Genomic DNA, 27,621 nt, shown 5'->3' on the forward strand with positions numbered 1-27,621 from the left:
GGGGCCCCGCCGGGCGAGGGGAGGGCGGAAGGGACGGGCGGCCCCGGGACAGGCGGAGATTTACGTCCGTTACAGCGGGAGGGGTGCTACCGCCTCCGCCTCAGAGACCGTGCCGGTGGGCGCCCTCCTCAGCAGAAATCCCGGGGGAGCGTCTCTCCTCTTCTGAGGAGCGACCTCGTGTCTGTGCAGGCCGGAGAATTAACTGGGTTCAGCGCTCGCGCCCTGGAGGCTCCCCCGCCCTTCCCTCCCGTCGCCGGGGCATTCCCGGGCTCAAGAACAGGTCAGGTCACTGGCCCGGCCCGGCCCGGGGCACGGCTTCGCCATCCGCGACCGTGCTGGGACTGGCGGGCTGCGACAGGCGGCTGGGGGCCTGGCTGAGGATGCTCCACGTTTTTACTGCGGAAGGCTTTGCCTCCGGCGATCACAACCCCGCTTATAAATGGATTGCATATGCTATTCTGGAAAGTAGTTTTGTTGTAAGATAAGTTTTAAAATACATTGAAAAAGACAACCGCCCCCAGATTGGTAGTTTTTAGCATCTAAGAGGTGAATCTTGGTTTATGCAGCTTAATCTTTCTCACCTTTTAGTTGAAACTTAGTGAAAACAGCGAAACAGTGTTCCTGTAGATTAAATAAAACCATAAGGCAAATGAATGAAATCATGACTGCACTTATGCAAGGCATGCACTTTGAAAGATACACTCATTTTATGATTTTATACCCTGATTTTTTTTTTTCTCCCTTGTGCCCTGGCTAGTTAACAGATACTAGAAATATATAAGCTCCTTAAATACTGTGAGCACATTCCTAAGGTACTGTAACTTTGCCTATGCAGCCATACAGCAGGATTTGTTCAAGGAATTATTATCTAATGGTAGCATTAATACTTGTTAGTCACTGTTTATCGCACGAGGAGCTTGCCTGGGGATACAGTCATAGCTAATAGGCCATGCCTGTTGGATCAACCAGGAGACCTCTGGATTTTCTCCCAGGAGGGATGGAAGCAAAAGGAGGGCTAGATGAATTATTCTGTTGTACTACGGTTTATGGGCCACAGGCTGGGAATTTATCTTTGCTTAGATTATTTACGTGTTCCTAAACCCTTTGTTGCTGCAAGAGGTAATACATGTTGAATACTTAATGTGATTTACAAAAAAATATAACCGTTGTAATTCATGTAAGAAGGATTTGGAAGATTTATTGTAATTTAGAAAACTTAGATTTTTTATAAAATGTGCAAATTCTCAAATTTTAAAAAAATACAGATGTGCATGTATACAAGTAGAAAACTGGTATTTACATTATCGCTGCTTATACATAATGTATTAATGAAAATTTAAAATGTTTTTCCCTTTGATTTTCCTGCACTTTCTGAACATAGTCTTGCAATATGTTTTTCTGTTCCTTAACAGGTCTTTCTTCTTCAGGAATAAAGCCATGGCTTAAATGAGTCATAGCAATTTAGATAAAACAACCGTTGTCGAGCTATAATTACACCATTATTTGGTAAGGCAAACTATCAACCTTCCCACAGGGAGAATCTTTGCAAAGTGATTACTCTTCAGTTTGACTCAGCCTGATGTCTGTATATATATGGTTTATAAATTTCCACTAATATGTTTAACAAGGATGTTTTTGAATAGTTTCTTCATAGTTTTTTTTTGTATTTTAACAAATGTGGTTAATTGAAATCTTTCCAGTTCCTGATAATCTTTAACCATTTCTGCAAATAAGCATAATTTTTATTATTAACTTTAAATTTCTAGTTCTTTTTCCCTCTCAGTGTAATTAATTGCTTCCTTTCTGCAAGAAATGAAATAATAATAAAAATTAATTCCCATGATTCCTGCTGCTTAAAAATAGATTTTAAAATCAAAGCCTGCTTTACAGTATGAGACACAAATCCTGCAAGACTGGCCCCTGTGAGATGCCCCCTTCACATTACCACCTCAGTAGTAACATTAATTTATTCTGCTGTGATGTTTTATACTGTCAAAGACTTTTATTGGGCAGGGGGCATGTGTCCCAAGGATAGCTTTTCGTTAGGCTTTTAAACTTCTGGATAGCCTGTGGAACTCATCTTCTGCTTCATATTCAGTCATCTTGCTCAAGACCTCCTTCCTAAGGAGACACTGGTTGGTTAGCTTCAGCACTTCCTATCCCTTGGAGCTTTCTAAGCTTGTTAGTTTATACTTTGTATTTCAGTTACTTTTTGGCTTAAACTATCTTTTGGTTCTGACATTTGACACTGATTATGCTGCACAGAAATGTGTAATTTTCTAAGGACAATTTTTCCCCCACAAAATTTCCAGATTTTTACAAAATAGCATCTCACCAGGAACCTGTCAAATTCGTAGTCTTTTTAGTCTGTCTTGCGATGTTAGGTAAAGTAGCAAGCAAAGCTACATCAGACCTGTGGAATTCCCAAGGTGGAAACGAATTGTGTGCACATAAGATTCTAGTATAGCATAAAGTGTTGGTATTCAAGATCTCAAGAGGTGCAGGAGACTGGCTTCTTTCTGAAATGGCAGTTGGGAGATGAGGCAGAAAATCTGTGAGTGGCTAAAATGCAACTGGATGCCAAATTTTAGGCAACTGAATTGAGGTGCAGGAGTCACATTTAGATCCCTAAATTTAGATATCGAAATGTGAGCCAACTATTCAACCTCTGCTAGTCACCTGAGAGGCATCAATAGAGAGCTAAGGTGTGACTCAGTTGCCAGTGCAAAGGAATGTGTTTAGTGAGACACATGTTAGATAGAGTATTTGACTTAGCCTCTAGCTGCCGCTTAGTAAGTAAAGCTGTAGGTCCTGTGCCATTTCTGTCAACTGTGTAGGGATTTGGGATACCTCAGAGGCTCAGATGGCACCAGCTGCTTGTATGTAGGCAACCAAATCAAGCCCTCAGTGATCCTGCTGACCAGCCAGTGTACTTTTCAGCATGTGTAGGCCTGTAATAATTGTAAGGGCTGGAGTGGAAGCAATGAAGTATTCACTAAACCTTTATTTACCTTTCAACAACTCTAAATTTAGTTTTAGATCTTCTCTACATGCAGCAAAGGAACATACATCATGAGTTTAACTATTTTCTTTTGAACATTGCTATTATGGTCAGTTTATTGAAAAAGAATAAACACATGAAAAATGCTGCAATATTTTACATGCTTGAGGCCAAAATCTGATCTCCTACATCATGTGGTATGCCACTTATAAAAGGTTAGCAGCAGAGCATAATAGGACAAGTTTTAGGACTTTCAGACAGGATGATGCAATGTTTTTTGGATGGGCTTTGTGTATCTCTATTTGTTGTCTGTGCAGCTGTTAGTAAATTAGAAAAGATACACAGGGTCACTTGCAAACCATACAGGATTTGTAGTTCTCATTTTTTCCCCTATCTGTAACATTGTAAAACATGTCTCTTTTTTTGTCATATAAATTCATGATAAGGCATCTGTACACTTCTGCATTTTCAGGGCATGCAGAGTGTTTCTAAATGACTTCTGTTTCCGTTTAGTAACTCCTATTGATATTATCAAAACTTGACTGCAAACCCAAAGCAATCCATTTTCAAAGGTAAATATATGTGTAGTGTAATGGAGGACACCGTTTGCTTTTTGCTGTTGTATTTAGCTGATAGTTATCATAATGCTGAGCTACAGAACATTTTCATTTGTTTCACAATAGTTATGTTTGTTTCTTCAGCGTAAGTGGGAGGAAAAGAAGCAACACAGCAATATATACTGAAATTGCTAAAGAAAGAACATGCCACTGAAGAGACACAGTGGAAAAAAAATCCCATAAATACACACCATTTTAAACAGGCTTTTTTCTATCTTAGTATTTTAATTGTGGCAAAAGGTACAACTATTACTGAGTTTAAAAAAAAATCTACTAGTATATAACTAAATACTTAATCAGAGGGCTTATGTCATGAGGATGCTGTATCAAAGTTAATCTCCTCCAGAATCCAGAGACTTTTGAAAAAGAGTAGTAAGTCTTAGCTGAGTCACTTGCCATTTGAGTTCTAAGTAGATAAAGACATTGTGTGCTCAAAGATATGCCAATGATTCCTACTATTTTATTGTAAATAATAAACGAGATTTAAAAGGAAAGAAGATGACTGGTGTTTCATGTTGCATGTGGAGATGAATATCTGCAGTCACACTTGCTGTAAATCAGGAAGAATACTTGTGCCTTCTATCTTGTGTTTTTAGTAAATTCTAAACCCTTAAGAAATCTGAAAATGTGACACTCAAAGTGTTTTTCTGTAATGACAATAATATTTTATCAAGCAGGTTGAATATACTTTATGTAGGAAAAATCAAAAACAAGTAGAGAGGATGATCTAGAGTCTAACCTAAGACACAATACCTCCACTTGTAATGTGGATGCTGAGGCTATTTAATAAAAGATTTAAAAGTCCGAAAGATGTTCATATTCTTACATGTGGTAGTGACATTCGGGTCTTGTGTTGTCTTTAGCCTTCAGGAGATGGTAGTATACCATAAACATGTCTCCTGGAGCCTGCAAGGGTAGTTTCATTTAGTCTGGCACTCTGAGAAGTACTTTTGCTCCCTCTTTCCTTTTACCCAATTTGTTGTCATAGATTTTCCAAGATTATTTTGCCTCTCTTGTCTAACCAGAGATAAATCTGTGTTGCCATTATATCCAACTAGAAATTGCTGCTGAGTAAGAACAATCTTACTATATTAACTATATTCTTATATACCATTTTATTAGGAAAGTGGTTTGTATACTTCGATGGCCTTATGGATCATATGTGTGTGTGTGAGAATGGGAACAGCAAAGCCTGGTATAAAAACCCTGGGCATTTCAAAAGGACATAATAATGTAAGAATATTAAAATGTAAGAAGATTTTACATTTATATAAAACTGTGCACTCAGAATTAAGTAGCATACTGGAAATGTATTGTTTTTTTCAAGTTCTAGTGTCACCAAATGGGATAAAAGAACTTCTCGACACCGGTCTGATGTAGATAAGCAGACGCTCCTTTATTAATGGCCGGGTGCGTAGGAGAGCCATCTCACTACTTCGCACACCTAATTCATGTAGCATGCTGACTATATAGGATACAGTAATACATAATAAACAAGTTCTCATCCATAAACAGGATAATTCCCCTAACCAATTTTCTTATTCCCACCTCTTCCCAGTCATGCACACTTGAGTCCTGAACTGAGTCGGGGTGGGGGGGCTGCTTTTGCGACCACCACGGACTCCCGACTCAAAAGAAGGACCCTCCAATGTCCTTGACTTAAGGACTTTGGCTCACATTGCAATTTTAACATGCTTCAAGGCCCTTCCACAATGTATCTTTTAGAACATCCTGGTCTACAGGGCAATAAATCATCCTCACCAAACAGCCTAACAATAGTACCTGGTTACGAGTCTTATCCTTTGAATAGAAATCTGGCTAATGATTACTACCAGCCCATGCGGCCTTAGCCTGGGACTTTACAAAGGACTTTGTAGCAGCATGACTGGTTGTATGGTTACTCTAAATCATTCTTTATTTAAATTAAAATCACCACAAATCATTAAAAACAGCTCAAATTAATAACAGATCAGTAACACTAGTAGAATCTTATCATCTGAGAGGGTATTTGTGTGGTTACACTGTGCAATTTATATGGTGATTAATGATACCTTCTACTTTCTGCAAGAAAATACATATTCCTTCCTTAAGACAAACAAGGTGGCAGCTGCACAGCTCTCCTCACAGGATACTGGCTCTATGATTTTATTTTCCTCACCTGAGCTATACTGCCAATAGATGCTGATGGCAGATGCTGATTTTCTGTACCTGCTTTCTGTCCACAGATGTCCCAGTATGCTCTTGAGCTGACCTAACAACGTGGATAGTTTTCTAAAGCTAAGTTCATGTGTCAAGCTCTGGTTCCACCGAAACTTGCAAGACTAGCATTTTAGTCAGACATTTGAAGCAGACTTCTGTTGGACACTCTGATGCTGCTTCATTAATCAAGAATTTGTTTGACTCTGCCATTAAATTACATATGTGATCAAGAATTTTTCAGAATGAAATTTCTGAGAAGAATGAAGTGTTCATACTAAAGGTTTCTTGAGCAGTTTTACAGTGGGTTTTTTTTAAAAATAACAATAAGTTCAAAATTTTCAATTAACTTTACAAGTTTTAGAAACTTGCTTAGTCTTCTAATTCACATGATTTTATCCCCCTTTTTGCTGTGACAAGGTGATTCATAAAGAAGAATGACGATCATATCATTGGGTCTCCTTTCATTTAAGAAAAAAAACACTGCTGGACAATTGTGCAGTAAAGAAAATTGAAATGGACATTGTAGGTTTCCAGCGATAGAACTGTACAAATGTTTGCTGTATTCACCCCTACAGTTAGTAAGGTATGTAAATATGCTGCTCAGCCATTGGATTTAGTTACATCCTTTCTTCAGTCTTATACCTATACCTTCCTGTATTGTAGATTTGTTGAAACTGGACTATAAACATGTAAACTAACTAGTACAGAATATATTTGGATAAAACATAAAATACTAGTGTGGCATTTTCTGTCTTCATTTTTTTGCCTCTTAAATGTCTTTTGTCAAATCATGTTAGGACTTTTTAGGGTTTCTTGACTCCCTTTCAAAGCTTCATTTTTTCAAGTCAGGCTTGTTTTAATAAATCATGTGTTTTCCCAATAAAACTTTTTACCTCAGTGGATCTGTCCATCAAGGCTGTCTCCTCTAAAGGTATTTGCCTTTTTCTTCCTATGAGTCCTTTTTGTGTTCTGAGAGACTCTGTATCCTTGGAGGCTCTGTGATAATGTCTGGTTTTAAGCATGTTCTAATCCATCAAATCTCAACCCCTTCCCCCAAATGTTTAAGAAAAGTAGGTATCCTAATATTAGGGAGATATTACTAATAAATGTTGATTTAAAAAAACCCCAAACCATGTTTTTCTCTTTTGCTGTTGGCTCACTTACTGTAGCCAGACCCTGGAGCTGGTCAGAACTAGCATGCAGTATCACAAGTTGTCCTACAAGCAACTGTACACATGCATCACCAGTAAAGTGGTTACAGACAGATGGTTTTCTCTGTGGAGGGGCTGGAGTTCTACTGTTCTGAGAGATGTACCTTTCTAAAGTAGAGTTTATTTTCCATACAAGTTTGTGTTATGTCCAAAGATCTGTTTATGCATAATTCTTCTAGACTTTTTCTGTGGTTTTAGGAAACTTTTAAAGACTGAGTTAAGACTGAGATTTACTTGTTCTCCTTTGAGTGTTTTTGTTTATATATTCTTTGAGGACCTGATTTTTTTTTTCCCATTTTGTTTGTGGATACCAGTGACATACCAAGAGAGTGTGACACAGTAGTGTCTTCAGGAATTTTTGTTACCAGGATGAATGAGTTTGTATAACTGCTCAAAAAAACATGAACCTAGAACATCACTCGTTAGCAAAGGTCCAAAACTGAAAGTCTCGAAGAAAAGCCTCATTACAGAGCATAGCTAGTCCTAGGACTATTCTTTAAGATAACGACAGAGGAGATTATGCTTTCTCCCTTTCTGTCACACCTCTGCTATGTTGTGAGCTACAGAGGTAACTGAATGAGACTGCTAAAGGACACTTGTTAATGCAAGTGGTGGGAGCTCAGGTCTCTTTGAGGCCCATTGTTGTCAGAACACTTGTGGATCATCAGACATCAATTGCCCTTGAAGCAGTTTCTGTCTTTTGGATAATACCAGGAATAACACCTTTGAACACCAGAAAAATGGTGGCCCAGGAAAACGCTTCACACCTATTTTTGAGGCAGAGAACCCGTTAAGTATTTGTCCCCTATCTTTGTTCTCTAACTTCATTCTTAAATAATCATGTAATTTAATTTGTGGTTCCAGACAACCTAGTGAGCCAATCATTGGTTTGGACTCTTAGGAGATTTGAGTACATTTAGATTTGTACCTGGAATAAATTTTAAATTGGCTGTGAACCAAATCAATGCCTGGTAAGTGGGGGTGATCAGGATATTTATCTAAAAATTGCACTTAGCAGTTAAGTGAGAACTAAGTTATTTCAGCTGTTTTCAGAATGAATAATACTGTTTTCTTTCCCTTTTCTGTTTAAGGATCCTGTTACTTGATGAGATTTAATTTAGCCTTCTGTCCTAGGGAAGGCTTCTGAACCTATGGAAACATTCCTTCTCTAAGGCTAAAGATAACTGTCAGAATTCTTCTGAACCTTTTGCCCAAAGTTCTTCCTGTTCAATATTTATTTTTTAATATACTTATTTTTTCTTCTCTGCCAAAAGCACCTTTCTCTTGGGCTGTTCTGCTAAGCTTTGTAAGGGAAGTCTAAAATTATTCATCTAATTCCTAACGTCTGACTTCAGGTAGAAACTCTTGTTCTCTTACTGATTTTTTTTGTCTGTAGTGATGTGGCAGGAGATAGTGATCTTCCTTCTCTCTGCTGCTTTTAACAGTTGGAAGATCAGAGGACTGTGAGGAGTGCACAAAGAGGGCACTAAGGTGAGGTCTCTGTGTTCTCAGCCCTCTTCATATTCTTGCATCCATGCCTGCTGTTCTTCCACTATTCCAAAGCATCCTTGTTGATATTAAGTCAGTTTCCACACTGCTCTGGCATTCACTTCACAGCTGTCGGGCACTTGCCTGTGCCCAGTACTTTGTAGGCATCCAGGCAGGCTGGAGAGGGAAAGGCACAGGTTAACATGTAGCTACTGCCATATAAGTTAAGGACTACTGTTAAAGAGCCAGAAGTGAGCAGGCAATTAGATGCACGAGTAAAGGAAAATGTATTTTTAAAAAAGAGACAAAATTAAATACCATAAAACTCTGATGATATAAAGCTAAGGGTTTTTAATGCTGCTTAATTTTCCAAAGGTGTTTTCTGGTTATTTTTTCCTTATAAATACTCTATACTGTTCAGATGTGCTCCTTTAATACTTCCAATCTTAGCTCTTCCATTTGAATGATGCCCCAACAGCACCATGGTTTCTGGTGTTCTTACAGCACAGTCTTCACCTTTGCTGCAGTTAGCTCAAGTTAGCTCTTTCAAGAGGAATTAAAATCAGTGTAACAATTCGTATTGAGAAAGCAGCTCCTCTGTGAAAAAAGTCAAGCAGCACAGCATGACTCAATCAGCACAGGGTGATTAGAATCCCACTGTGTTACTAAGCCAAGTGTGAATGATGTGCTTAAATTTTAGATTTAGATAATTTATATTAAATCAGGGGTTTGTACATTTCAATAGCAGGTTTTCCTCAAACGTTGAGAATGCCTTCTGAGATACTGCCTACATTTACTTTTTCAAAATGTGGGAGGACAGGTGTATATGCTGCCAGTCTTCATTGTCAAGAAAGTACTTAGATATTTCTCTGCTGGCACAAACCTCCAGAACTCAGTGCTGAATAGTGCACAGTTATCTTTCAGGATATGCAGCTCTCATTTGCAGTATTTATTCGACCAGCTGCCACAAGAAATCAGTGTATAGTTCAGCCCAGTAGCATATAGTTTAAAGAGTTTCAGTTAAAATGCAGAGAGTGCAGTTTAGTTCAGCAGATGAAAACAGAAACAGATGTTATTCCTAAAAGTTGTTCATCAGACTTGCCTTTGGCAGTCCTCACAGAGGCATTCCCCCTTCAGTAATTCCAGAGAGGAAAATTGTATTTCTTGGTTGTCTCAGAATAAAATTTTACACTCTGTCCCCCAGAAGAGTATGAGGGGGGACGTACAATTCAAATACAAGAGTTTCTGTGTTTGACATACAAGTGTGTAGTTATGCAGGTTTGGTTTTTATAACCATAGCAATGTACTGGTATAATTATAAACATTTCAAGAAGATGATGTGCAAGGAAATTGGTGCATATGAGCAACATTTTTTATTGCTTTTACTTCAGGAGCAGCATCTGGCTCTGTAAGTGTTTATTTCTGCCTCTAGTACTACTCTTTATTATTATCACTAATAAATTATTTAAAAGAGCTATGATTTTATATGATTCTCTCAGAAATGGTGTATGTTTTGAGGTACATCTATGTTAAATACACATGACCTGGCATTCAAGCTTATTAGGTATATCCGAATAAATCAGTGTTGTGAAATACAAGACTTTTAACAATATCAGCCGCTTGGAACATCAAATCTAGTTTTACATTTGGTCCGCTCTTATTTAAAAATTTTAATTAAATTTTAATTGTGCTCTAATATTAAAACCGATTTTTTTTCCTGATAGCTTGCAGCTGTCATAACTGCCATTTGATGTGAAAACATATAGGCAGACTGAACCTTGGGACAGTGAGACCTTAAAAAGTAAGTTGCTTGTAAAGAGAAGAAAAAAACATAATGTTTGGAAAAATAGAACCTAGTGTTTGAGTATATAGACTTTTTGTAGGAATTTTAAATATTTGTCTCTTCTAAAATTTATCTAAAAATTCTATCACTATGACCTTCTTTCTTTACCAGATTGTAACACCTCATAGGGTATTTTTTATCTCCTAAGATAAATACAGTATTTCATTAATGAAAAGGAGGTGGGAAAAGGTGTGAGTTCAGTACCATCTAGGTTAATAAGATGATATAAAATATAAACAAAAAAATCCAGAGCTATTATGTTTAGGTAGATGAATTGCAAATTTGTATACTTTTAAGTTATATTTATATATGAAAAATTTAATTTCTTATAAAACATTCAGGTGAACAGTGATTTTTTGAGTTGATAAAAAGAACATGATACATGTTTGCACATTCATCATCACTTGCTCTCACTTGCTATAACAATATTCTTATTTTGTTAAATATTAGGCTAGAAAGAGAAAGCACTGTGCTCAGGTTGTGTATTGTTTACCTTCTTTTTGTGTGATTTCAACTAAATTATTTTTGAGGCCATATTACTGAATGTCTTAACAGCTTTAAAGGATGAAGGAAATGTCTTTTTTGTTCTGTGTTCAGTAGAGCACCACTGTGTTTTGTACAAGTTCAGGTTGTATCTAAAAACTTATTTTTTCCATTGCTTGGGACTTGGACCAGTCAGGGACTTTCATTAACTTAAATAAATGTTAGATCGTGGCTTTAAGACCAGTAAAAAGGCTGAGTACCCAAACAGTTTCTGCTTAGAAACTAATTTGAAGGCCCTAGTTCAGAAACATGTTATGAAAACTTAGTGCTTATTTTACCTGAAAAGCGGATTTGTGCTCAGCGTGCAATGAACCAATCTTAACAGGCTCAGGAGAGATACTGTGATTTATTCTGGCCTGGGTGCTCAGTGGACTTTTCCACAAATCAAGTACACCAACAGCAGGTTTTCATGGTCTTGTTACACACAGAAATTAGAAGTTTCTTCCATAATATGCCTATTAGATGCTGATTGGCTAGTGATTAACATATGATTATAATACAGTTTACCTAATGCTTCTAATACTACACATGATCAGGGGAATGGTCTTAACCTGGGCAGGGGTCTTTTTGACCTGTGGGTGTGGTTTTTAGTATTATAATTAAGGCAGTTCATTTTAGGGACACCCAAAAGTTGGTTTCATTGCCAAGTTAACTGATCAGTTAATCACTTTGTCAAGTCACCAAATAACTCATTCTCATCACAATTCCATACATTGTCTTTATGGTCCAGGATATTCTAGTCATGGAGAACAGAGACTATTCTTTATAAATTTCAGTGTCTCACCTGACCAATCTTATGATTATCTCCTGGTGTGCAGTAGCTATAGCTACTAGCATAATTAAACATGAAATTTAGCAAATACAAAGTATACTATATGACTTTTTGGCATGCAGTTTCCTTCTCTCAGGTAAGTTACTTTTTTCTGGTATAATTCTTGAAAAAACATATGTATGTTTCATTGCAGCACAAAGATCAAAAAAACTTTAAACATAAATAATTTCTGTCTTTCAATTTCTTCCTTGTGCTGATGAATGTAAGAATCCATTGCTAACACCACTTTGAATCACATGTAGCTGCTGTACATTTATTAGGCTGATGTTAACTACATTAATATATATTTAAAATTTCATTATGGTTATCTATAATTTGTACTAGTTTAATTCTTTCCAAATCCAGTTACTGTCCAAGTTAGACATGGACTATGCATCTACATATTGTCTCTTTGTGGCTGCAAAAATATTTTTGTGGCTCCAGAAGCTGTAGGATGTTCCTGCTGAATGTATCTATGAAACTGTTTTAACTTCAGTCTGGAAAAAAATTTCTTAGCCACTTTCATATTACAGATCAATGAAAACAGCATGTGCAGAGTGAAATAGCACAAAAAATTTTCCTCTGTTTAAAACAGTTGCTTATGTCTGTAATGTAGACTGCTTCTTGATGCTGCTGCAGTTAGGTTGCTTATGGTATCTGATTTAATAGCTCTACAAGGGACTGCGATCCATATCTCACACACCTGTACTTTGTTAAACTAAACTTGGAAATTCTGGGGAGATTTGGTTTTTGTAAACTTCAGTGTAAGCTGTGGTGTCCTAGCTTAATTATTATATTAGTTCTGATTCATTCCTATGATATCAGTTCTCAGAACTTACTCATTAGATTCAGTCTATCATAAAGGAAAGTTCTTGTTTAAAAATCTGAATTGTAAGGATCTTGTAGAAGCATGTAGAAAGTGACATGGAGAGGGACTGGCTCATTTGAAAGTTAGTTGAATTTTTTCAACTATATCAGTTACTTTAGTAAGGAATATGGTCTCTGCTCATTTATCTTACTTGAGGCATAACTGCAGGTTTTTTTCCATGTCATGCTATTTTGAGTATTGTATGAATTTGCATACTGTATGAATTTAACTTCCTGTATAAATATATGGATAAAATTAACATAAAATTAATTAATCAAAATAATTACATCTGAAGTGACTGTCTCTGATTTCTAAAAATATTTTTCTGCGGCATTGTGTTCATTGTTTTCTTGTACTATATTGAGCTCCACAGAGGGACTGTACATCAACCTGGGCAGCTATGAGGAAAACTTGCTAAAAATGGCATTACTGGATTATTTGCTGGTAAATCTTTTGATATCTTTAAAAAACCCTTCAGACTGTAAAGTTTTTTATCAGTAACAAGTGGTTATAGATGCTAACATGCATAAATTATATAATATTTCCATCTCTGTGAACACTCTCAGTTATGGAATAGTTTGCATATAGAAAGCAACAGACATGCATACATCCAGAGAGAATTTTGGTAATCTCTTCACAAATTACTAAACTACAGCTGTCCAAGATGGACATGATTTATTTAATAAATAGAGGGATTGGGCTTGACAGATATGGCTGTATTGACAATTAAAAATGGTGGGAAGAGGTTCAGTTCAGGAAATAGTTTTTTTCAAATTTAAAAAATTTGTTGACTTCTTAAAATATAATGCTTGGGTTTTCCAGAAAGAATTGGTACAAAGGAAATTTCATGGATTGTAGGTTTGGAAACTACAGTGCAGAGGTGTTTCTAGTTTGAGAAAGTTTCTTAGATGCAGTTTCTAGTCCACTGCTAAAAACTTCAAAACAGTCAGTACTGTTGCAGCACCTATAGTTAGGCATAGCCATCCTAATCTCACACTAGTTTCTATACTCAACTTTTTTCATTCTTTCTGTCTCAGAAACAGAGCTTAAGCATCAGTGGTATTTTTCTGTCTCCCTTCTTAGACTTTGAAGAAGACATGTTACTGAGAACCCAAGAAGTCTGAGTATGGAATGGCTATTTTGAAGGGGAATTCACATAATAAAATACTATTACTAGCCTGGGGAATACTAGGCTCAGGATAGATCCCGTCTATCCTAGGATGCAGTCATTTTAAGCTGGACTTGAATGCATTTTTTTACAGAGAACTGGAAGATATTGCAATTATATTAGTACTTGTTTGTTTGCTAGATCGGGGGTAATTATGTCAAATACTGTATAATATTTGAGACATTCAAGGGCATGCAACAACTATTCCCCAAGAATATTTGCCTTTACATTTTCTAGCAAACTAGAACATTATTTAAAATATTTGCTAAATTTTTATGTTTAAACAGGTGGAGAAACAGAGACTTTATAATTTAACGAGTTTCAAATGAGTCAGAGTTTTAAAATTTTACTTGTACATTATCTCATGTGTGTACACACGAGTGTACACATCTAACATGACTTTCTTACCCTTCATGAACCTATCAAGGGACCATTTCTGCCCAGCTGTGTGCGGTGCTCAACACATCAGCACACAGTTTAGTATGTACTTGGTGGTGGTGGTTCAGTTCCTCTGAGCTATTCAGTAAGACAGAATGACATTGTTAAGACCCCATTTAGATGTGTAATTCCTTGATGTATTTTTATTTTCCTTCTTGCATGGACTGTCTTAAATACTGTGTTTTAGTCTTTTTGATAGCTTTGACAAAGATCTGAACTATGTGCAGTAATTATTTCTACAGCTGACCAACACAGATTTATCCCTGACCATCTAAGATATCTTGGCCTTTTAAACCCTGTGTATTTATAGAGATGAAAAGAAACGCTCAGGAATACCTTCTGGTGTCTTTTTCAAATCCTGGCAACTCTGAAACCAGTGAGCCCTACCTAATATGACCTAATTCTTGGTACTAACTCAAAATCTCCAGCAAAGAAGCTGGCCATTTTCCTGAGAGGTTCAGCACAAAGTATTATTCCTCCTTATTTTCATTATTATGTCTCAGTTTCTGTCATCAAGGAGTGATCATGAAGGTTCCTGAGACCTCATGAGACTTATGGGTATCTTTTCCACTGTATAACCAGAACAGGGACTTTGTGAGCCGGCAAGTGTGACATGAGACAAGAAAAATTACATTCCAGCATTAGAGCAAAAGTCCCTCAGTGTTATCTCATCCTGAAACTCAGGGTTTCTTTTAAATCTTAAGATCTTTCAGGGAATGTTCCAATTCTGTAGTTACTAAAAAAGGATTGACTCCCTTCTGAGAAAATCGCTAGTCCTTTCAGTAATTCATGGTAGATTTAGCCCAATCCCAAAATATTCTCTTGGAGAACAACATTGAAATTTTTTCACAGATTTGTAGATATTTGGCAGCAGCTATCATGGATCCTGCTAGACTTCTGTCAGAAGTTCCTACTTGGCATGCTTTGTCAAGCAAAACAGGAAGAAAAGTTTGGGTTTCCCAGAAACTGGATTTCTTGCATTCTCATTCACTGTGTCCTAAGTAGCCATAGAAGGCAACTTGTGTTTCTAGTTGCCAATCTGGTAACTGAACCCAAAAGTGCTTTGATCATTTAGATATATGCTGCTCTCCCCACCCTAATTTCCTCTCTGCAACTACCAGATTACTCTTTACCCCACATGCACAGGAACTTCTCACATAATTCAACATAATGTCTCTGTCCTCTGGGAGAACTTTGCGGTGAACTGCTGTGGGCTCAACTAGTTTTTAGGACAAGCTGCAAGATGGAGCTGGAACAAGCATTGCCATCCTAATGGGAAGGTCTTCTTGGCTGTAAAGCTTAGCATGCCTGGGGAATTCAGGTTTTAGTAGAAAATCTGCCTTTCTGTAACAACGCTATTAAAATAAATAACTTATCAAGTCTTCACTTTTTAAACATTTTTTGATTGTTTAGATAATATGGTATTGTAGCTACTGTCCGTCAAGAAAGACAATATTGCAGCCCTGTAGCAAAGCAGTCTTAGACCAGACCATTTTAACTTCTGTCTAGAGCAGTATCAGATTACAGCTGTTAAGGTCTCTTCCATGGACCTACAAACTTTCTGTCAGCCGTCCTGAAGATGCCATTAGAAGGTGCCTATTATGCTTCTGATGTCTTCAATTCCCTCTTCTTCTCATTTCTTTCTCTTTTACATTAGATCCCTACAACTTACTAAGCATCACAGCAGGTATCTTGATTTCTTGAGACACAAAGAACTCTACATCATATAATGTGTCTCTCTTCAATCACAATACATCATTTCTTCTAAGAGTTTACTTTGAGTGGAAGTGCTAGTGCTCTGAATGAAGGGCATTTTTACAGTAGATTTGTCCATACTTCATTATTTCATAGAGGAATGGGGGTGTTGTGTGACCCAGTTTGAATGGGGGAGGTTGAAATTTTTCACCCATGGGTTCAGGAGCAGTAGTAAGGTGACTACAGAGCCATTTGAGAAAGATGCTGGTATGTTGCTTTGGCTCTTCTAGATATTTATTTTTGTACCTTACAGAAAGTCATAATTTATATCTTACTTTCCAGAACACTTGTGCTTCACTGTGGTTCATCACCATTACCAGATTTGTCTTAATAAACATCAGAGTGTTTAGCAAGATACCTGCAGTCATTTCAGCCCATATCAAGAGAGTGCTTTTTCCTGGATGATAGCCTCATAGGAGGTTCCTCCAACCTACCTCTAACTAAACATTCTTTCATCATCCAAATGCATTTCATGGTGAATGCTTTTATGTTTTGCTTCACACTGCTCTGTTCATGATTCATGTCCAAGTAAATATGAATATGGAGCTTACTGTGTTACATTTTGGGAGTGCACATGTATGCTGTTCTCTGATTATCAATTAATGGAGTGAGTTCTTTGAGACCTGACATCCACACGTGCACTCACTATCTACCTTCTCTCCCTTTCCTGTATTGTGGCTGAGTGGGAGTTAAGAGGAAACTCGTGTGGTAATTTCCCACTCTGTGTACCTGACTATGGACAAAGGCAGTCTGAGATTGCCACCACATGGGACAGGAGTTGAGAAAGTAAGAGTTTCCAGCTTCACACGAATGCAAATGGTACTCACAGTGTGAATGTGCAAGCTGATTACACATCCTCAAGAATTCTGATTACTGGTGCATATATTTTTGTGAAGAACTACTATGATTCATTAAACAAAAGCCAATCTTTGCCTGGGGGTAAAACCCTGCCTTTGTTGAATACGTACATTCAGGTAGTTCTATCAGTAATTTACTAGCCCAAGTATCACCAGACTAAAACAGTATCCCTTCTTAACTGACTGGTTTTAAAGTATTTTGCTTTTGAGTATCTTCCTTTCTATATATGACAAGTGGAGGTTGGTAATTCAACCTTGAATGTACATAAAATGCTCATAGTCACAAAGTGCTTGTGACTTCTTGCACATCTACCTCAGGGTGCTCATCTCCCTAAACTTCCTTACTTCCCTGCTACTTGTTGTTCAGTTCCCCCCATGTCTTTCTCCCAGGCTGTAGGTGAAGCGATTCTCATGACCTTCTGTCTTCAGCAAGTCTACCTGAGGGGCAAGGCTGCTCTTGTCCCACTCTGTGGAATGGCTGGGGTGATGCTCTGTTGTTGCCATGCACAGAAGTCCTTTGCATCGCACATGTGTTGTCCTGTATGACTCTGGCAGCCTAAGGAGGAAATGACAAGATACTGAGGTTAAAATGATATTGAGATAAAAGCCTACAGTAGTTCATACTTAAATGAACAGCTGCAAGAGACATTCCAAGCCCAGGATACTTACCAGTCTTGACAACACTGCACTGGCTCACGGGGGTTCCCTGTGGGAGTGACTACCCAGTTGGTTGAAGACTACCAAGACCTGTGTTCACTGAAAGAGATTAAATTGCTTTACTCGCTGTACGGTGATGACAAGGGTCATCCTGGGTAACAGAATTTGCATATTTCAGAGCACTGATGCCAGCAGAATGCAAGCCACCACAAAGTATCAATATTATTAGATGTTTTGGGTGGAATTTAGTTCATAGATTAGGATACCTACCTTTAGGTCTTGACACATGAGTAACAGAGCATGGAGATGTTCACTTGATCAGCCACTATCTTGGTTCAGTTGCCCACATGTAGGTGAGAGGATAGGGGGTATTTTGCTTGGATTCTTCCTACTGTTCCAGAGGAACACAAGTTTTCCATAGGTCATGTGTCATCTGCGCTAGCTCCACAGATGTCTTTGTGTTTCATGTGGAAGTGGATGGCTGTGTGTAGACAAGTGCATTCAGACTTATTTTCCTACTTGTAGGTAAACTGAATCACTTTCTAAACTCCACTGACAAGATCACAGTTGATTGTAATGGGAGACATTTAAGGCCTAAATTCTAGTGTTTATACATGTGACCAAGATCATTTTAGTAAAGGTGCTGTAGGTCAAGATAGTGGCAGGGGAATCACACTTTTTACTTAACCATTGGCTTGAAGGGCCGCATCATGTACCTACCAGCACAGTACTCGAGCCCTTTCCTCCCTGACCTTATGCATTTCAGGATTCAGGGCTTCCTGAACCTCTTCTTGTCCCACCTGAGAGGTCACAAGCCTCTGCTTGTCCCACAGGAGCAGCAAGTTTGCACTGACGCTTAGGGGAGGGCCTGCAGTCTGTCCCCAGGGCCGCCACTTCTGTACTGCAGCAAAGTAGCCCCCGCAGGTCAAGGTGCTCTACCTCCACAGAGAGACAGAAGGGGCAGACACAGCCCTTGAGGTTGGCAGACCGGCCACGCAGGGTATCACACATGAGCACATAAGATTATTACAGTGGTAATACCTACAGCCAGTGATTTTAGTATTGTGGACAGGTAGAATCCCAGTTCTACACTGATATACTACAGCATCAGCATGCAATGAGCACTAAATGGTACTATAACACTTCAGTCTGAAAACGTATGATCATGAATACTTCCCTTTCTCTTTCAGGCAGGTGTTATTCCACGGCTGTTTAAAGTTGCTCCTGCTTGTGCCATAATGATCAGTGCATACAAATATGGAAAGTCTTCCTTTTCTCATTTAAATGAAAAAATGAACCAACATCCATAATTCTCCTTCATCGAATTGTATGAAGTCAAAATATATGGTGAAAGTTGTGCCAAATTTGAATCTATCAAGGCATTCTTTAGAATTCCCAGTGAATTTATGCCATTACATTTGGTAACTAAACACAACTTCATTTTTAACTGTTTCACAAAGGATAAACTCACTTTTGTCTTGACTAAGAAAATGCACGACCCTTAAACTATCACTGAAGATTTTGAGACTTGTCTTGTAGCTACAAAGAAAGGAGAAGAAAAAAATTTGAGGCTGGACAGAGCAACATAACCACTGCCACTGTGTTAGTTTTCTGTCAAGCTAAACATTTTTTGGGGGGTAGTTAAAATAATGTTTAGAAAATGTCCTAGGCTTCCAATTGTATGATATGATTATTCCTCCATAAGGAGGTTCATACAAAATTAATTTAATAAATGCTTATTTATTCTTGCTTAATACATGTTTAATTCTGGGCACATTTGTTATTTGCAGCTCTGTATTTTGTGTAAATGCATATTATAAAATAGTCTTTGGCTTCTCAGGTTTATTTAAAACAAAAACTGCTTTAAGTCAAAGTAGAAGTAGTACATTCTGCTCATGAGAAACCTAGAGAGCATGGCAAATACCTTGGTAGGTGCTGCAGCTGCTTTGTAGTTTAAGGTAACACTGTAAGAAATGAAAGCAGCCCTAGGCAGGCACTATACAGGTGCTCTGGAGGAAGACTCCCTTGCATGGTTTTGGGAGCTGCACGCTGTCACGAAGCACCAAGGTAGGGCTAGGCTCCTTCCAGGGAGCATTCCCCACACACAATTTGGAGGGAGCACCTGGTTTTGAAGGCCAAGTTTGCTGGCATAAACACAGGTGGTTCTATGCCAGTTTGACTCAACTATGCATCTGTCTGAAGGGAAGAGCACATTTAATTTACTACTATAGATACAGCCCCCGTCTGCTACCATGTGCTGCACACTTACGGTCTGAACAGTTGCAGCACCTCCCCTGCCCACAGGCACTTGATTTTTGAAGCAGAGCTTCCTCTGTCCGAATTTTTAAAATTTAAATTATTTTTAACTACCCTCACTATATCACTTCTTCTATGCTTTTTCAATAAAGTGGTTGAATTTTATTTTTTACATATTTTAATGAGGGGGTATGCTGGTACAAAAGCAACTCAGGAGTCAGGTCATTAAGACCAACTTCCAGGTTTGTTTTACCCAAGAAATGGACTTTAGCCCTATTCTGCTATGAAGAAGATATCCCAGCATATGTTTGGCCTTGGTGAAAATCACACACTGAAAAATGCTCTAGTTGTAAAGATGTTAGGTGCAAAGTTAAAGCATACAGTGCAGGGAAGAGGTACTGTCAAAGGAGATGTTTGATGCTGTTCCTCTATAGGGATTTTCAACATAGTTTTGCACAACCACCTCAAAATAAGGTCAAAGAGAAACAAAGTAACAGCATATTTTGGACTACATTGAATGGAGTACAGCAACAAAACCAAAGCCTCAGTGTTTGGCAAGAAAAGAATTTGCTAAGCTCAGTAATATTGCAATTTGCCAAGCTCAGTAATATTGCAATTTGCCAAATAGTCTTTTTTTTTTTTTTTTTTTTAATTAATACTGTATGATTAAAACAGACAAAAACTAGTAATTAGTGATGATACAAAATGTTTAATTTACATGCAACATTTATGGAAGGTCAAGGCAACAAAACAGTTCTGGCTTTTTTTTTTTTTTTTTTAAATGATTAATGTTTAGAACTGAGAAAGACACACATAACTGATTTCCCATGCACAAAATGACACCCAGAAACTCACAGTGGTGTCAGACTACATAAAAGACTTCAGTTAAATGACACACCAGTAGCTCCAAGAAAAGAGCCGTCAGCAAACATGACTGAAGATCATGGCTATAGCCCCCTCCAAATACTGATGTAGTGGGATGTAGAAGTGTTTAACAGCAAAGAAGACCAATTCAATCACTGTACCTTGATGAAGAATGTTAACCTGTGGAATCTGGATTCCCTCGCTGTATTTGTAGTAAAAACGCATCTCTAGTTTACAAATATAATGATACTCAACTGCCATGAGAGAACAGGTGCTTAATGTGATAAAAAAAGTTATATGAAGTAATGGACATTCTGACAGCGTATGAAAGGATTTTACGGTCAGAGTTTATTACAGATAAATTAACTGGGTGGGTACATGAGGGCTTGAAAGACAAGATTTGGTGGATTCTGCTATGCTGCTTTAAAAATCTGCATTAAAAAGGCATCAGTAGTTGTCTACCCTGCCATAGATGCAGTGACCCTCCGCACTGTGGACTGGAGAGTTGCAGAGATGTATCTTGAATCTCCTCCAGCTAAATCCAACAGTGCTTTGAGTTCTAGAGATGCGTAGCCTCATACTTAAAATGGCTAAACATTTCCTGTAGTTTTTAGTAAAGTAAGAATAAATCCTCTTTCTTTCAAGCCCACCCTAAAATGACCAGATTGTAGTAGTAGTGCCAAGGTACCATTACAAGAGGCAAATCAACTAAAACTGTACAGAGTGTAGTGACATACTGTAAACACTTAAGAGTAAGCAATAATTAAAAATCTGTCTTGTATTGCAGCTACTCATGTAAACAATTTATGAAACTTCTTTGGCACAAAAAAGCATTTTCCCTAGCACTTATAAATACAATGTACTTACATGCATTTAAGTTTTGTTTAAAAAGTTACTAATCATACTGATAAGCACTACCTTGATTAGCAAAATTCATAAAGGATCCATTGTATCTTACAAAGAATTAAGAATACAGTTTGCAATTCAAAAATTAATTTGCAAACTTTGAAACTGTAGGGTAATCTGGAAAGTTAGTTTCATTTAAAAAATGTCTCTTCCTTTTTTCTTCCTATCAGGAATTTAAATCAGTGGCAAGTAATTTGAGAAAACTGACTTAAATAAGTTCCGTCATATTACCTAATCAAGAAAAATACCTATTGCACTACTACAAGAATGAGTAAAATCTTTAACATGAGAAAACTGTCATTACAATGTCTTTGTTTCCCCTTTTTCACTCTCCTTGGGATCTTGCCAACAATCACACAATCCAAACTTCCCAAGGTGCTAACCCTACCGTCCTTAGTCCCCATCTTTCCAGCAAGGCCAATGAACCAAGAAATTTCTTGTATAATGTTTGATTATCTGTAACTCAGGTCACTCAAAAGCATTTAGTGAGTTTCCCTAACGTTTACAAATTGCTAAGTACGCTTGATTTAGATGATCAATTTACATTTGTTATTCACATGCAACTTCAATAATAATATGAGTGTTTCAGTGTGGTTCTTCAGTGCGACTCAGACATCTCCTAAGTGCCATGATACTAACAAGAATGCAAAATCTAACACGGAGTCAACTCGAGAAGAGCTGTTGATAGGTTAAATATGCTATCTGAGGTCCTATGCAACATACACAGATGAAAAGCTGGATTTCTAGGTAAAATATTTATTTGCCTACAAAGACTGGTGTTAAGGATTCCCTGTCTGTTCTGCCAGAGTTGATAGATACTTAAAGCAATGCAGAGAAGCACTGTGGCTAGAGTAGGGCCAGGCCATTGCATGGAGAAACAAAGGTCATGGCAGTTAAGTAGGGGACTGATTTCCAACTGCTTAACTTTAAAAATCAGTCATAAGCATCAGATTGCATGTCCTGCACCTGACCAAGAGCTTTAAATAATTTGAGACTAAAATAGAATATTTGAAAAGTCCTCTGGTGGGGAAAAAAAGTTTGAATGAAAACTGACAGAATTTGTGAAATAAACAGGTACCCACAAAAAGAAAAAATAAAGCAGCTTATTTTTTTAACTTGGAACTAGCAGTCTTCATCGCAAGTCATTTTATAGAACATAAACAAAACATGTACAACAGAAAGCTCTTCCTTCTTGTGTGTATCTCAAGATGGTGTTAAGCCTGGACTTGTCATCTCTGTTGTGGGACTTGCAAGATATTCACTTGATTTCAGACTTGTGAGAGATTTGTAGCTTGCTACTGAAGTAAGAGAGCCACAAAGACCAAGCAATGATGGAGTATCTTCTTTTCCTGTTGAGGAAAACAAGAATTAAGCTAGTAATTTTTACAGCACAACATGACCTGACCAAAAACCGAGGGAATATAAAAAAACCTGTTTCATTACATGTTACTTCTTCAGCACACTCATACTTCATAAATGCAATTAGGAAGATACATCATTTATGCCACACCTTCCCTGTCCAGGTGGTGAAGAGAGCCCTACCCATGCATTACAGGCTGGGCTGTAGTCAGCCTCCTACAGAAGGAGATTCAGAGGCTCCACTGACTGCCCGGTGAACTGAAGTTACTAATTCAAGCACAGGTTTTAGTCAAGTAAATTATATATAAATGGACATGATGTTACTAATACAACATCAGTACCAGAGATCTAATTTTAAATACCTCAGAAAGGAATAGAATTAACTGGAATCAGGATATATTTCTTTAAAAATAAAGATGTTTTGTTTTTTAAACCTTGGCAATTTGAAGTGCATTAATGCTCTGACCATTTGGAAAAGCCCTAAAGTGCAGGAGTGGCAGCACAAGTATCTGCCCTGTCATCCCAAACACACCTGACAGTTAACATGAAACATACCTACAGGTATAAGACTGCATTGCACAATTTCTTTATTTATTTTATGTCTTCCCTTCTCAGAATATCCATTCAAGTTATTTTGTGCAAAGTCCTTTAATAAATTACATTATAAAGAATTTGATCTACCAGCATCTCCCTATTTCATCCTCACAGCTCACCTGCAGAATGGAAAAGATCACCTTAAACTAAAGATTAAAATTAACTTAAAAAGGTCACAGGCACAAGGTTTTATTGACAAGCCAGTCTACAAGGTTGGGGTTTTTTACCATCATATCCATAAAGTAGCATTTCTTAAAATTGTGTCTTCTGTTTCTGACAGCAAAGTTTTATTCTCATGAGAGGATGTAAGAAAAAACCAAACAACCCAAACCACACCCTGCCCAATAACTTGTTATGGGGGGCGGGGGGGGGAAAGAAGAGATGTAGGTCTCGCATAATTTATAGTCCTTATTAGTAGTTTCCAGTAGATTTTAGGTCTCATCTCTAATGAGCTTTTCTCAAGTGACCGAATAACTTTCCCTAAAGAATGAACTAGATTACCTCTTTTAAAAATCTTCATTTTTAGAAAAAAAAAATATTCTTTAATCCCATAAAAACTACCCTTTAAAGACTGCACTCAATCTGAAGGACCTAAACCACACAAAGAACAGTGTAACACTGTTTGAGCACAGGCCTTGATTTCAGTAAGTGCGAAGCTAAAAATCTGACTACGTGAGTGGGCTTAATAGTAATGTGAAAGTTTACTGCTTCTAATCTTTTAATTGAAACTGCCATGATGAAAGTTAGATCAGAGGTATTTTAATAGCAGGATCCCATACCATTTCACAAAATTACATTGAAGCTTAGGCACTGATGAACCTCACTAATTTAGAAGTGAGATGTTATGCTACCTTTAAAGATGGAGTCTTGAAATAAAAAACTAAAACTATTATCAGGGGTTTTGCCACACTTTAATCTACAGAAGAGAAGACAAAGCATAAATTCAAATGATTAATATTGCAAAAAAACAGTTGAAAGTAGATCTGCATAAGAACTCTCTTCATAACAGCCATGCTGATTCTATTTCACTTTCTCTAAGCTAAAACTTGAAATGGTTTAGATTTTTAAGACTGTTTATAGGTTTTTTTCAAAAGTTGTGAATTTCACATCCGTGATATTTTAAAACCAAGAAATTTTACAGTTATGAACTACTAAGGCTATGTATTGTCAGGTCTATTTAAAGTTAACATCGGATGAGATAAATTGCTATTAAAAAAAAAAATCTTTTTGTATGTTCTGTACCAAAATGCTACTATTTCAGACGTCTTCCAGCATTTTTCTGCTTTTCACAATTGCCCACAAGATGGAGCAGCTCAACTTTGGTAAGAGTACAGATTTTGAAAGATGTGTGTGTATTACATTTATATATTAGCAGGGTTCATATAGTGTTCCTCTCTCTATGTTAACAGCAACAGTGTCAGCCTGCATCTCCACAGACAGATGTTGAATGCAAGACGTAAGCATGACAGTGGTACTTGCAAATCTAGCGCCTTTAATCCTCCTTTTAAGAAACAAAAAAAAAGGAAATTTAAAGAGCTCAAAAGATTTGAGTTAGTTACAGAAGAAAGATGACAGAAGATCCTCCTTGTAGTTGAAATGTCTCTGGTTCTATGATGGAGAAGGAAGATATGCAATATATTTGAAGCTTAGCTTTAAATACAGCACAAAGTCTTATAATTACTGGGGCAGGGGGTGGTGGGCATCTTCATAAATCCAAACTTATTTGAAGTATAGTACTTAGGGAAAGTGAAACAATGTGCATAAAAATGAAAACAATGTGCCGTTCAATGTATACACTGTTCACTTTGAAAATTAATCTCACAGGGACTGAAGTGCAGAGCTACGAAGAACATAATAAAATTAAGCCACTGGACTGGCTCTGTACCTTCATTTAACAAGTTCATTCCATCCTGCTTCCCATCCTGTGAGTGACCTGGATCCAGAGAGGATTGAGAAAGACTACCTTCTGCTGAAAGTTGGTCCAGACTTTGAAAACTTTTCCTGCAAAGCAAGTAATATTAATAGTAACACATTTAAAGATCTAACTCACTATCTTCAATTCACCTTAAAAAAAGTTTTCTAAAAACCCCAGGCAGTTAATCTTTCTTCTCTTAAACACTACCTTTTTGTTTGTTTCCTAAACCATTTTTTTCCTAAAGCAATCATTCCCTCATTTATTTTTTAAAATTAGTCCAAAAGGAAGGAATTGATTATTTTTGCCTTTCAGAATATGCTAAGGGAAATGCATTATTTTGAGTTTCCCTGTTCCTCTAAAGGTGAATCAAAATAAATATTCAACTTACTCATCCCATTGTTGATTGTGCTTTCTATAGAGGAGAGTGTCCAAGGCAACAGCATTGACATCCAGAGCTCCTGGGGAAGGCCACTGATTGGTGAGGTGAGTAGTTAATTCTTGTCTTGATCTCAAGTCATTATTCTTTAGCACAGTCCTGTGAATACAAAAAGCAGTACAACTCAGTCTATTAAATGCAATTCCTTAAGGTACAGAAAGAAAAATAGGACAAACAGTCCTGACCAAGTTGACATTCTACTTCAAGTGACCAACAGATTGCAATTGTCATAAATCATCTGAAACTGTTCATTTTTCCTAGGAGAAGCAACTTAGCAACTTAGAAACTTGTTGAGAAGTATTTAAGAACAGAAGAAAGTTGAAATGAGAATCTTTCTGCAAAAGCAATAAAAAAAGCAACTGCATTCTTAAGATTCTTTCTGCCAGCATGATGGTAATTAACAGTCCAATTATTTTGAAAACCAACTATGGGAATAGGATGTCCTTCCTCCACCTCCCCCCCCCCTTTTTTTTTTTTTCCAGTTTGAAATTCCCCCCCCCTACTTTTGTAGAATGAACTAAGAATCAGACATGTTAACTCCATTATATGCTTCCAGGTAAAACATAACACCTAGTTATTCTGTTTTCTACTGCCTTACAGTTTCTAGTGATTTATGGTTTTAAATTACAGCAAACGTCTTAACTGAATACCTTACATGCTCAAATTAGTTTTGCCTCCCATGAAGCAGACCAGTTTTCTAAAATTCTAGAAATGAGGAAACTAATATGACAATACTGTCAATCATCTGCCCAAGCCATACAGAAATAAGGGAAGTACATGGTTCTTCGGGCTCCAAGACAAGATCAGCCTTTTTCCAGCAGTACAAGGCAACCTCCAACCTACACTTAATACTGCTGTAGAATAGTTCTAGAAACAAAAGTCATATTGCTTGTTAACCCATAAATCCTCCAACCTACAAGATATTAGGCAATAGTAAAATGTTGCTTTACAACAAGTTTGACTATCTGTGACCTGAAGCAAATAGCTAATGTTACTTACCACCATATTGAACGTACTCAGGAGTTTGAAGCCAAATGCCATGTTATTTGAAATGCCAAAGTACACAGCAAATTAAATAATTATTCATGATACACATACATTTACGTGAATTCACGGATAACATTGTCAACAGGTCTATTTTTACAATGCAGTTTTTATTCTGGTGGTATCTGCACTGTTTAGACAAGAACTTCCACAAGGGCACATAACACCAATCACAGAGCCAAAATTTCCCAAAAAACAAGGAAAGAAAATAACGAGTTCAGTAAGGAATTTTTAGTAGTTGAGTTTGAGGAGACAGATGCACAGCAATTTTGTAAGAGAAAGCAGTAAAGCACCACAGCAAACAAAACTATTTTCAAGAAACTTTTCTCAAGATGATGAATCCCCCCAGTGTTCATGCAAGTAGAAAATCATTTTTTCTACCCTGGAATCTCCCCTGTCACCCTCATCTCTAAGGGGTCGATAGGAATATCCACTTTGATAACCCAAAGCTCTTAATAATTTCAGGTATCTTGTCCGGTAGTCACTTCCCTACGTAATTCACCTAATTCCATGTGGTATATTGAGCATTAAACAGGTCTGTTAAATGCTTGTTGATCTGGGGAAACTGAAACAGTGATCTAGCAAGTTCTTCTGAGGTTAGCCAGTTACACTACATCACCTCCTTATTCAGAGGGACTTCTTGTATGGTTTCATCGAAGCTTCATAACAAGACACAGTTTATATTAGGAACTATGCACACAGTAACTAAAAGCAAATGCAAACACTTAAAACACTGCATTGGGTTTGTGTAAATTCCTGTTTGGACAACTTCTGTATGTTACCACCACACA

General features: G+C 37.4%; 1 protein-coding gene across 1 annotated transcript in view; it reads right to left on the bottom strand.

The window, feature by feature from the left end:
- Positions 1 to 20,463: 20,463 nt before the first annotated feature.
- The window catches only part of RUNDC3B (RUN domain containing 3B), a 63,902-nt gene continuing 56,744 nt past the window's right edge, over positions 20,464 to 27,621 (bottom strand). The window contains exons 9-11 of the mRNA XM_026843309.1: positions 25,739 to 25,885; positions 25,321 to 25,436; positions 20,464 to 22,831 (exon numbers count right to left, since the gene is read on the bottom strand). Of these exons, the coding sequence (XP_026699110.1) occupies positions 22,686 to 22,831; positions 25,321 to 25,436; positions 25,739 to 25,885 (409 nt within the window). The 3' untranslated portion in view covers positions 20,464 to 22,685. The remainder of the gene's footprint in view (positions 22,832 to 25,320; positions 25,437 to 25,738; positions 25,886 to 27,621) is intronic.

The sequence above is a fragment of the Athene cunicularia genome (genome assembly GCF_003259725.1).
Source record: "Athene cunicularia isolate RWA chromosome 2 unlocalized genomic scaffold, athCun1 chr2_part1, whole genome shotgun sequence".
NCBI classification, from domain to species: Eukaryota; Metazoa; Chordata; class Aves; order Strigiformes; family Strigidae; genus Athene; species Athene cunicularia.